Source organism: Mustela nigripes, chromosome 15 (genome assembly GCF_022355385.1).
Source record: "Mustela nigripes isolate SB6536 chromosome 15, MUSNIG.SB6536, whole genome shotgun sequence".
NCBI lineage: Eukaryota > Metazoa > Chordata > Mammalia > Carnivora > Mustelidae > Mustela > Mustela nigripes.
The window spans coordinates 14,205,547-14,218,148 of NC_081571.1; the positions used below are offsets into that span (position 1 = coordinate 14,205,547).

General features: G+C 33.8%; 1 protein-coding gene across 4 annotated transcripts in view; it reads left to right on the forward strand.

Moving 5' to 3' along the window:
• BRCA2 (BRCA2 DNA repair associated) overlaps window positions 1-12,602 on the forward strand; it is a 59,471-nt gene that overhangs the window by 15,853 nt on the left and 31,016 nt on the right. For all 4 annotated transcript variants that reach the window (XR_009400031.1, XM_059378014.1, XM_059378016.1 and 1 more), the window contains exons 11-13: window positions 567-5,579; window positions 7,394-7,489; window positions 9,481-9,550. Coding sequence is in view for 3 of the 4 variants with exons in the window: in XM_059378014.1 (XP_059233997.1) it covers window positions 567-5,579; window positions 7,394-7,489; window positions 9,481-9,550 (5,179 nt within the window). In the remaining variant the exon portion in view is untranslated. The remainder of the gene's footprint in view (window positions 1-566; window positions 5,580-7,393; window positions 7,490-9,480; window positions 9,551-12,602) is intronic.

The following is a 12,602-nucleotide window of genomic DNA, read 5'->3' on the forward strand; positions in this document are numbered from 1 at the left end:
GCCCTGTGTCAGGTTCCCCACTCAGCGGGAGTCTGCTTCTACCTCTCCCACTGCCCCTCCCCTCATTCATGCATGTGCGTGCATTCTCTCTGACTCTCTTTAGCTCTTGCTCTCAAAGTTTTTAAAAAATAAAAGTTGATTTTTTTCAATACCAAAGACCAAATTATCTAAAGGAAGTGATTACTTTTCTAGTTCCTTTCCTTTGCTTTGCTTTTTTACCTGCTATTATGTCAATATTAACAATGAATTTTTCCCAATTTTATTTTCCAGTGAAATACTTTTGAATCTTACTTATGGTAGCTAGCTGCTTTCTTGAACTACATACTAATTTTGATTGAACTGATAAATGTTAGAAAAAAATATTAAGTCCTATTTATCTTTAGTTGGAAAATGTAATAACTTGAAAAGAGTATATTTAGAATTCTTTGTTTTAAGCCTGACATTCACTTATTACTTTTCATGTGAAATGTTTTACATACTATTCTTTTGACTTGGTGGAAAATACTTGATGAATGTAATTGATGGCACTTCAATTTAATTTTGTCACTTTGTGTCTTCATGCTTAGGTTTATTACATTCTTCTTCTGTCAAAAAAAACTGTTCACAGAATGATTCCGAAGAACCAGCCTTGTCTTTAATCAGCTCTTTTGGGACAATTCTGAGAAAAGTTTCCAATAATGGAACCAGTTCTGTTAATAATAAAACAGTACCTCAGGATCTTGATTATAAAGAAACAAAAATTAATAAGGAAAAGCTGCAGTCATTTATAACCACAGAAACTGATTGTCTATCATCCTTGCAGGAAAAACATTGTGAAGATGATGCAAAAAGTCAGAGAGTTTCAGATACAAAAGAAAAGGTCTTGACTGCTGTAAGTTACCCTCCTGTGCCACATTCAGAAGTAGAAGGTTGTGGTATTCACTTTCAATCTCCAGAAAGCTTTTCATCTGAGCATGATAATACTAGTCTAACTCCTAGCTCCAGAGATCCTCCATCAAACCCAGTCATGACTTGTAGAGGAAAAGAATCATATAAAATATCAGAGAAACTAAAATGTAAGAATCATGAAGGTGGTTTTGAATTAATCAAAAATATTCCCATGGAAAAGAATCAAGAAATGCATGTTTTAAATGCAAATTCTAAAAATACTGAGGTGTTGTCAACTGAAAAATATGTAATAGTAGCATCACCTTCTATGAAGGTACAATTCAACCAAAATACAAATCTCGCCACAATCCAAAAAGACCAAAAAGAAACTACTTTAATTTCAAAAATAGCTGTCAATCCAAACTCTGAAGAACTTTTCCCAAATGATGAGAATAATTTCGTCTTAGAGATAACTAATGAAAGTCATATTCCTGTTTTAGGAAATATTAAGGAACTTCATGATGCAGACCTCTGTTGTGTAAGAGAACCTGTTCTCAAAAACTCTACCATGATGGTATATACAGACATGGATGACAAACAAGCAGCCAAACTGTCGATTATGAAGGATTTTGATTCATCAAACATAGATGATCTTACAGAAAAGAACGAAAATAGCATAAAGCAACAACTAAAAATGACTCTAGATCAAGATTCAAAATCAGACATCACCTTGGATGTAGTTAGGAAATCAAATGGAAATAATGACTACATGAATAATTGGGCAAGACTGTCAGATCCAGTTTCAAATCACAGTTTTGGAAATGGCTTCAGAACAGCTTCTAATAAAGAGATAAAACTCTCTGAACACAACATTAAGAAAAGTAAAATGCTCTTCAAAGATATTGAAGAACATTATCCTACTAACTTAGCATGTATTGAAATTGTTAATACCTCATCATTAGAAAGTCAAAAGAAACTAAGCAAACCTCTCACACTTGACCCACAGTCAATTAATAGTGTGTCGGTGTTTGTGCAGAGTAGTGCTTATGTTTCTGATAGTGAAAGTGGTCATATAGCCCCTCCAACTTCATCTTTAAAGCAAGATTTTAATTCAAATCATAATTTAACACCTAGCCAAAAGGCAGAAATAACAGAACTTTCTACTATTTTGGAAGAATCGGGAAGTCAGTTTGAATTTACACAGTTTAGAAAACCAAGCTACATAATAGAGAAAAATCCATTTGAAATGCCTGAAAACCAGCTGACTATCTTGAATAGAACTTCTGAAGAATGCAGAAATACTGATCTTCATCTCACAATTAATGCCCCATCTATCATTCAGGTAGACAGCAGTAAGAAATTTGAAGGTATACTTGGAGGTAACCAGAGGTCTGCTTGCTTATCAAGAACCAACTGTAACAGAAGTGCTTGTGGCTCTTTAGCAGATAAAAATGAAGTGAAGTTTAGAGGCTTTTATTCTGCTCGTGGCACAAAACTGAATGTTGGTAGTGAAGCACTGCAAAAAGCTAAGCAGCTGTTCAGGGACCTTGAGAATATCATTGAGGAACCTTCTGTAGAAGTAGATACAAGAAGTTTCTCCTCAGGTAAATGTAATGATTCTGCTGTTTCAATGATTCAGATAGAAGATTGTAACAATGATAAAAATTTTAATGAGAAAAATAATAAAAACCAACTAATACTACAAAATAATATTGAAATGACTGCTGGCATTTTTGTTGAAGAAAATACTGAAGGTTACAAGGGAAATACAGAAAATGAAGATAACCAGCGTACTGATGCCAGTGGAAATACTCATAACTTGGAATCTGTTAGCAGTGATTCAAATAAAAATGATATAGTTTATATTCATGAAGAAAACAGCTTGCCATGTATTGATCAGCACAACATCGATCAAAAATTATCTAGCCAGCTGATGAAGGAGGGAAACACTCAAATTAAAGAATGTTTGTCAGATTTAACCTGTTTGGAAGTTGCAAAAGCTGAAGAAACATTTCATGTTAATACGTCAAATAAGCAACAGTTCACAGCTAATACAATGGGACAGAACATAAAAGATTTTGACATTTTTGATTTATCCTTTCAGACAGCAAGCGGGAAAAATATAAGGGTCTCCAAAGAGTCATTAAATAAAGTTATAAATCTCTTTGATCAAAAATGGACAGAAGAGGAATTGAATAACTTTTCAGATTCCTTGAATTCTGAATTACTTTCTGGCGTAGATATCAACAAAATAGACATCTCAAGTTATGAGAAAACAGAAAACAGTGAAAGAAAAAACAAAATAATGAAAGAAAGTGACCTAATTGGTACTGAAAATAAATTACTGACCCTCCAACAAAGACCAGAAAGTGAAATAAAAAAGATCAAAGAACCTACCATGTTGGGTTTTCATACAGCTAGTGGGAAAAAAATAGAAATTGCAAAGGAATCTTTGGACAAAGTGAAAAATCTTTTTGATGAAAAAGAGCAAGGTGATAGTGGAGTCACTAATTTTAGCCATCAAGGGGCAAAGATGTCCAAGGACAGAGAGAAATGTGAAGATGGGCTTGAATTAGCATGTGAGACCATTGAATTAACTGCACCAAAGTATGAAGAAATGCAGAATTCTATAAAGGAAAAAAAACTTGTTTCTAGTGAGATTGTGGTGGCACCCAGGCTCTTAAGTGGTAATTTGTACAAACAAACTGAAAATCTTAAAATATCAGATCAAGACTCTCTGAAAGTTAAAGTACATGAAAATACAGAAAAAGAAACAGCAAAAAATCATATGATTTATACAAATCAATTCACTTATTCAGCTATTGAAAATTCACCTTTAGCATTTTACACAGGACATGGTAGAAAAATTTCTGTGAGTGAGACTTCACTATTTGAAGCAAAAAAACGGCTTAGAGAAGGAGAATTGGATGATAAACCAGAAAAAATAAATACTGCCACGGTTATCTGTTTAAAAGAATATCCTGATGATTGTGTAGAAAATCCTTCATGTGGAAATAGTTCAAGTAGTACCATATCTGAAAATGACAAAAATCCTCCCTCTGAAAAACAAGGCTTGACCTATTTAAGTAATAGTACCGTGTCTAACAGGTATTCATACCATTTGGATTTTTGTCATTCCAGTGAGGTATATAAAAAATCAGAATATCTTTCAAAAAATAAAGGTGATAATTCTGTTATTGAACCAGTAGTGAAGAATGTTAGAGAAAACACTATTTTTTCTGAAATAACATCCACTGTAAGAGAAGCAGACACAGACCCACAAATTATAAATGAAGATATTTGTGCTCAGAAACTTGTGACTAACTCCTTGTGCAAAAATGAAAATACAGCCATTAAAGTGGCCATATGTGACTCAAATAATTTTAATTCAATTCAGAAATTGAATTCAGATTCAAATAATGCTATACCTGCATACAGTACAGCAAGTAGTAAAAGAGTCTTTGTTGCACACCAGACAAAAGCGACAGAGGGATTTACAAACAACTGCAGTATGATAATTAAGCAAAACCCCAAGAGTAAATCAGACACTTGCCACATGAGAATTGTGGCAGGTTATCCTAACACACTGGATGATTCGGAGGATATTATTTTTCCTGACTCTCTGGATGATGCAGAACATCAATCGTCTTCACAGAAGGTTCTTGCTGACATTCAAAGTGAACACACTTTACAACTTAACCAAAGTATATCTGGATTGGAGAAAGTTTCTGAAATACCAACTTGTCAGAATAATTCAAAAACTTCTGATACATGTAAACTTAATACAGGAAAGCTTCCAAAGTCAGTCTCTTGTACGAATGCTTGCGGGATTTTTAGTACAGCAAGTGGAAAATCTGTACAAGTATCAGATGCTGCATTACAAAAGGCAAGGCAGGTGTTTTCTAAGATAGAAGATAGTGCCAAGGAACTCTTTCCCAAAGTATTTAAAAATAGTGAACATTCAGACAAGTTCACAAATGAAGAAAATGCTATGCTACAAACCTCCCAAAATTTACTCTCATCTACTTTCTCCGGATTTAGCACAGCAAGTGGGAAACAAGTTCCAGTTTCTGAAAGTGCTTTATGCAAAGTTAAGGGAATGTTAGAAGAATTCGATCTGATCAGAACTGAATGTGGTCTTCAGCATTCATCTACATCTAGACAAGATGTATCAAAAATACCTCCTCCCTCTTGTATTGATAAGAGAACCCCAGAACAATGTGGCAACTCCAAATTGGAAAAGGCCTACAATAAAGAATTTAAATTATCAAGTCACTGTAACATTGAGAGGGAGTCTTCAGAAAATCATTACTCCATTAAAGTTTCTCCATGTCAATCTCAGCTGAAGCAAGACAAACGGCAGTTGCTATTGGGAAGCAAAGTATCTCTTGTTGAGAACATTCATCTTTTGGGAAAAGAACAAGATTTACCTAAAAATATAAAGACAGAAATTGGGAAAACTGAAACTTTCCCTAATCTTCCTGTGAAAACAAATATAGAAATTTGTTCTACTTATTCCAGGGATCCAGAAAACTATTTGGAAACAGAAACAGTAGAGATTGCCAAAGCTTTTATGGAAGATGGTGAGCTGACAGATTCTGAACTGCTAAGTCATGCCAAACACTCTCTTTTTACATGCCAAAGCACTGAGGAAATGGTTTTGTTAAATTCAAGAATTGGAAAAAGAAGAGGAGATGCACTTGTCTCAGTTGGTAAGTGTCTATTTTTTCCTTTTAGGTTGCCAGTCACTTAAAATTAAGTCTTTAAAAATCATGGAATGTTAGCTGAAAGCAGTTCAGGTATTATAACCTGTATTTTTATAGACTTTTATGTATAGTTTAGGGGAATGGGATTTCACTCTTGATCTGAGTCTATACTAAGAAACATGTTTTATGTTCTTTAATATATTTTTAGAGATTATTAGCATAGTTATAATTGAGAAATTACTGTAAAAATTTGTTTCCTTAGAAAATCTGAAACTTCTATCCTTATAACAGCCTATATAATACAACCTGCTGTTTTCAAGTAAGTATGAGTGTGTATATAGAGAGAGCACCCAGAGGTTCCACAACTCTGGCTCTTAACGAATTTTAAAAGTAGGTTACAGCTATGGTGCTGGTTTGCCTCCTTTTTTTTTTTTTTTTTTTAATCTAGGAAGTATTCTAAAATCCATTATTTTTAGCAGATAGCATTCTGGTCTTAATGCTATTTGGACTATAGTGTAACTTCTCTTTTTAAATGTATATGTAACAACTTAGTTCAATTAGGTTAATTGGAGGTGTGATTTTTTTTCTCTTAGTATTTCTGACTAGGAATAATCTTAAATAATTGAATCTGTTGATCAAATACAATTAAAGTAAATGCCATAACTAACTTTCCTGCTTTTAAGTGGATGATCTTAAATAACTAGCTCCTTTTAAAAAACTTATCAACTCATAGACTTGAGTTACCACAGGTCTTGTCCAGTCTCTTCAGATGACAGGGAAAAACAAGGAAGCCAATCAGTTCACTTTTTCACTTGGTGCCTTCAGTAACCTTGCTGGGTACAGATTTGCTTAAGTGTTATCCAGGTCACATTATATACCAAGTTTATGTTATGGGAATAGTAGTAAGTTTATGATACTTACTTTAAACTTTTGCTGGGCTCCAGTAAAAATTCTGAAGTGCACATGCTTTAAGAGATTCATAACTCTTTTATGGAAAATAATGGCTTTATTTATAGGAACCCATTTTGTTCATGCATATTCACAAATGGGTTAGCCTGCTTAGGGGGAAAAAAAAAACCAACTCAGACTTCTAATAAATGTTCTCAATAGCATCACTGTTTAATTTCCCTCACCTCTATTATATATAAATATATAGGTTAACCACCTTCTGGCTCCTTGAATAGTACCGGCCCTTGTTAAATAATTAAATCACTTCATAATCTAACACTTGGTAAAAGCTTATATGGATAATTTTACTTCTTATTAAACTTATAAATTTATTCCCTTTAATAAAGCATCAGAAAGCAAAGTACCTATTATCACGTATTATCTTAGTATGACATGAATATGCATAACTTGAATTATGATTTAATTTTATTCTCAGCCTTTGTAGAATTTTTAAATAAGTAATACTGTAATACTTTTAATTATATATTCTTGTAATTTTGGTAATTTTACAAAGTCTTTTCTTCTACTCATTCTAATTTAAGGACCTACACAATAAATTTCTTCTCAAGTTTAATGCAGAGTTTATTTGAAGAAATTTTGTTTGTCCATATTTCCAGTAAACCTACAATTACATTCAGTGCCAGTATATTTTATTAAAAAGTAGTGTATCTTCAGTAACTGGTAACATGTTTTTATCCCTAGACCCTATTAGATAGTGGTGTTTAAAACAATTCCAAAAAATTGATATTGATAAATGAATTGTCTCTTTCAAAATAGAATAGTTGCTATTTAAATTATTATTATGTATTTTTTTGCCTAATAAATTGTAAGAGTCAGTTCTTTTAAAAACATGTATGGAAATTTTTTTTTAGGAGAACCCCCAATTAAAAGAAACCTGTTAAATGAATTCGACAGGATAATAAAAAATCAAGAAAAATCTTTAAAAGCTTCGAAGAGCACTCCAGATGGTAAAATTTGCTTTGCATTCATATCTTTTCCCTCTTTGTAGGTACTACACACAGTATTTTTAAGTTCTTTTTCTAAGCTTTCTTGGGTATATAGATAATTGGATAACTCTTTACAGTGTGGTTTGCTAAAGTTACATCTTGCTTTGTTATGTGAGCTCTTCCTTCATAACACCTGGTATGATGTGGAGGTTCTCTATAATTGGGAAGCATGAAGTAATTATAAAATAATGGCTTTTTAAATTTAAAAAAAAGCTGTAAAAATTTAGTAAGATAAAATTTAGTATAATAATTTAGTATAAAAATAATATAGTACAAAAATTTAGTACAATAATTTAAAGCTTAGGTTCTGTAATCTAGTCACGTTTTTGACTGATCTTCACCATTCCACCAAAATCACTCTTTCTTAAGTGATATGGTGATCTCCATGTTGGCAAATCCAGTAGCCATTTCTATGTCATTTGGGTCCATTTTTCAGCCACATTAGACAGTTGTTCACTCTTCTGAGACTACCACATCCTCTTGGTTCTCCTCCTGTATAGCCACTTCTCCATTGTCTTTGCTGGCTTTTTCTTATTTGTTCCTTTCTCTAAACATAGGAGTGCCCCAGGGCCCTGTCCTCAGAGCATTTCTCTGCCTAAGCTTCAGTGACTACCAAAATTGTATCTGTAGGCTTAACCTGTCCTGGACCTCCAGACTTATTTATTTTTTTGCCCTTGATACTTTTGTACATATATTGCAAATAGGCATTTCCAAGTCATCACAGCCAGTGCTGAACTCCTGATTCCATCTCTCTACCAAACCCACTCTTCCTGTTCTTTCCTTTCTCACTGTCATTCTGCCAATTGACACATCAGAACCTTAGTGTCCTCATTTACTATTTTGTTTCCTCATACTCCACATGCAGCCCATCAAGTGATATAGGTTCTCCTTTGAAATATAACAAGAATCTGATCATTTCTTCTCACCTCTGCCCATACCAACTTCATCTAAGCCGTGGTCATACCTTCTAACTCATCTCTCTGTTTCTGCCTCTGCCCCTCCTCCAGGTTCTCAACACAGCAGCCAGCATCATCCTGGTAACAGAAAAGTCAGATCATGCTCTTTGATTGCTTAAAACTCTCCATGGCTTCCTATCTCATTACCATGGAATACTTAAAAATAAATAAAACCTGTAACTATTGCTCACTATATACCTAGTTCCTGGGTTTGGAAGAAGTCAGGTAGTAAGGAATAAATGATTTAGACTATAGAGGCTTAGTTCTGAAACACATGGAATAAATCCCACAATAAATCTTTTATGACTATGTAGAGATCTTTCTCATTCTTGTTTATGGTTGCATAGCACTTGATCGATTGGCTATATCAATGTATTCTAGTTTATTCAGCCAATCCCCTACTAATGAACTAGTTGAAGGTTTAAGAAGTACAAGTTGTGGGGCACCTGGTTGTCTTAGTTGGTTAAGTGTCCAACTCATGGTGCTCACGTAGTGATCTCAAGGGTCATGATGTTAAGCCCTGTGTCAAGCCCTGTGTTCAGTGGGGAGCTGCTTGAGGTTCTCTCTCTCACTCTTCCTCTGCCCCTCCCCCTACTAATTCTCATGCTCTTTCTCTATTGCTCTCTAAAATAAATAAATCTTTTTTTTTAAAAAAAATAGTACAAATTACATACTGAGATTAATATCTAAAGTTTAGCTTGCAATCATAAGACTAAATTTTAAATTCGTAATTTGCATGGCAGTTAGCAAACACGTTTGAGTTATGATTAATGTCAGCTGATTAAATTTATACTGACTATATATTTACACTGAGCTATCTGGTATATAGTCATCAATTTTTGAGTCAATATTTCATTTATAATATCAAAATTTTATGTAAATATTTACAATACTGTGTAAAAACAAGCATACAAAATAAAATCTCCCATTAGATTTTCATTAATACATAATGTAAAATACATTTCCATTAATACATAATGTGAAATATTTTTCTAGGCATCCTAAAAGACAGAAGCTTGTTTATGCATCATATTTCTTTAGAGCCAATTACCAGTGGACCCCTTCGGTAAGAAATACTTTGTTTTGTATTGTTTTGGTTTTTTAATTCTAATAGAGTGTAGGAAAGCTACAGTTTTTGAAAATAAATATTTCTAAAAATAATAATGCCACTAATATGCAAAAAGAAGTTAACATTTCCCTTTTTGAAATAACCTACAAGATTAAGTAAGTGTACATTGGTAGTACTTTATAGTGCTATTTGGTAGTATTTTATAGTGCCATTATTATCTTATTTTTCAGTTTCTTAACATCTTTGGAAAGTAGACAGATTTTATTTCAACTTTATGGATAAGAGAGATTAAGGGAATAAATCAATAAATAAAATCAATTTCAAATATATCTAAAAAGATGGCATGTATTGAAAATATCTCTTGCCTCTCCACCCTCTCAAAGCCTCCACCCAAATTACAAAGAGGATTTTTTTAACTTACAAATCTACAAGGACAATTCTGAGAGAAAAAAACAAATTTTGGAACCCAGAAGCATGAAAGACTTAGAAAGCCCATAGAAAGCTAAAACCTCACACTGGAGCAAGCAGAGAAGCTACCCAGTTCCCCCCAAAGAACCCAAGAAAGACTCAAATTGGCAGTAGCATGTTCTTCTGAATGTGAGGTAGAAAATAGATCAATTCAAAATCTGTTTAAAAAACATCTATATCCCCTCCCCCACTGCAGGCAGCCAGTTATCCCTTTTGTGCCAGAAGACCAGAAGGTTATTATCTGGAAAAGATGAGTTGGAGGGATTCTGAGTTGGGAGGGTGGAGATACAGCAGGCACATTTGGGAGGCACTGAAAACTGAGATTAAGTAAAAAATCTGTTTATTGAGTAGTGAGATTCCCCAGCCTCCTTCCCACACTTGGCTCCCAAATACTGGCAATAAGACTCTAGGTGGAAGACTGAAAGATTTTTTTTCTGGGGAACATGACTAGCTCAGTACAAAAGATTATAAATATTGACAGTTGCAGGTACTCCAATGAAACCACATAGCCTGAGCACCAGGCTGTAATGCCAATAGCTGAAGAGCCCCACCAGCACACACTTCACTCTTAAATAAGAAGATAGAATCAAGGATCACTAGTTACTAGAAGAAAGGCTCTCTGAAAGATAATATCCACAGTACAAAAACAAACAAAAAAGAACGGAACTTAGAGGAAATAGATCATGCAAAGAAGTGAATGAAATTGCAAAAAACTTACTAATATTTTCAGGATAGAGAACATATGGCATCCTTAAAATAAGAATTTGCTATAAAAAGAGTTCTTATAAAACTATGATGACAAATTAACTCAGTAGAAGTAATAGAAGATAAAAGTTATGAAACCTCCAAAACTACAGAATAAAAAGAAAAGATGAAAGAAGAAAAAACAATTAGAGAAGTCAGTCCTATAGGCCGAACATCTGAAAATTTGGAGTTTGAGAAAGAAGGAAAAGGGATAATTTAAGATACTTTATTCGTACTGAAGGACAAGAGTTTCTTTGATTAAAAGGGCCCTCTGAATCAGCACTTGAATGAAAATGACTCACATTAAGGCGCATCCTTGTGAAATTATAGGCAAAAGGAAAATGCTTAGCAAAATGCTAAGGGCAAAAGGAACCTTAAATTTTCTAGCAGGCAAAAAAATCACATTTTCAACAAAGTTGCAAGGGTCTTAATGGTATAAATTCTCTTTGCTGTTAACAAGAAAGGCTAGAAGATTATGGATTCTATAATGTATATTACAGATCAGTGCCTTTAAAATTCTGAGAGAAAATGATTTCCAGCCTAGAATCCTATCACTGACCAAGATATCAAATAACTTTTGAGGTAGACATTTTTCAGATACAGAGTACCAAAAGTTGTATCTTACACACACCCAAGACAGGGAGACCACAGTGGCTGTTTCTCAAAGCATATGGGAGAGAAAAGATTCAAAATCATAATGGGGAGAGGAAAGAGCCAACCATGTTACACTTGGAGAAGCCTCAAAAACTGAGAAATTCATGAAACTTGAGAATTGATGATGAAGAAGGAAGGAGCCAGAACAAGGGTACAGGTTGAAAATACATCCCTTCTTGCACTCTATGAAGCTAGACAACTACCGCTAGACAACTACCTCTTGTGCACTCTAACAGAAGAATAGGGTTAATTCTCCATGGAGGTACATAATTAAATATTGGCAATCAAATACATAACTTGGGAAGCTGGGGAGGCAAGGAAGAGAGGAAGGAGGGATGGAGGGAGGAAGAGAGAAAGAAAAGAAAGGGAAAAGGGGGGAGGGAGGGAAGGAGGAAAGAAAGAAAGGGTGTTTAGTAAAGGAGAAATATTAACAAAGAGCTAAATCATCCCTTTCCAAGTGGCTCTTCAAGAAGTAGTTACAGAGATGCCATTTAGGGATAATGTATTTGAGTATCATAGAAGCATCTAAAATTGTAGAAAGCAGTTGTGAAACCTTTTCTAGCTGGTAAATTTTTTAGCCCAGGGCTATGGTTTAAATTATGTTTAATGTTACCTTTTCAAAAATAATTGTTTGTGGCCTTGTTGAAAATAATCATTGATCTGCACTTCTGGGATATATTTTCAAGCAGGCTACTAATATACATGTTTTGAATGTAGAAACCCACGTGATTTTTTTGTTTGTTTTCATTTTCAAAAGCAGGTTGTAATATTTAAAGTAAATACTTATTTATCTGCATATTACCTTAATTTATACATATAATGAGAAAATCGTCTTGTGCATTTAAGTAAACATGCATAAATTCCTAAAGATCTTATTAATAGTGTACAGATGTCACCTTACCAATAATGTTTTCCTTACCAGCCTGTATAAAATATTACTTATTTATTTCTGTTGGACACTCCCTGTCCTCCTTACCATGCTTTATTTTTCTCTATTGCATTGAATATGAATATTTGTTTGTCTGTTTCCCTCCACCAGAGTATAAACCCTGTGATTTTATTTTGTTCCAATTATATCTTCCAACCAAAACAGTGTCTAGCACACATAGTAGGAACTCATGAAATATTTAATAGCTAGGGGCTTCTGGATGGCTCAGTCCATTAAGCATCTAACTCTTGATCT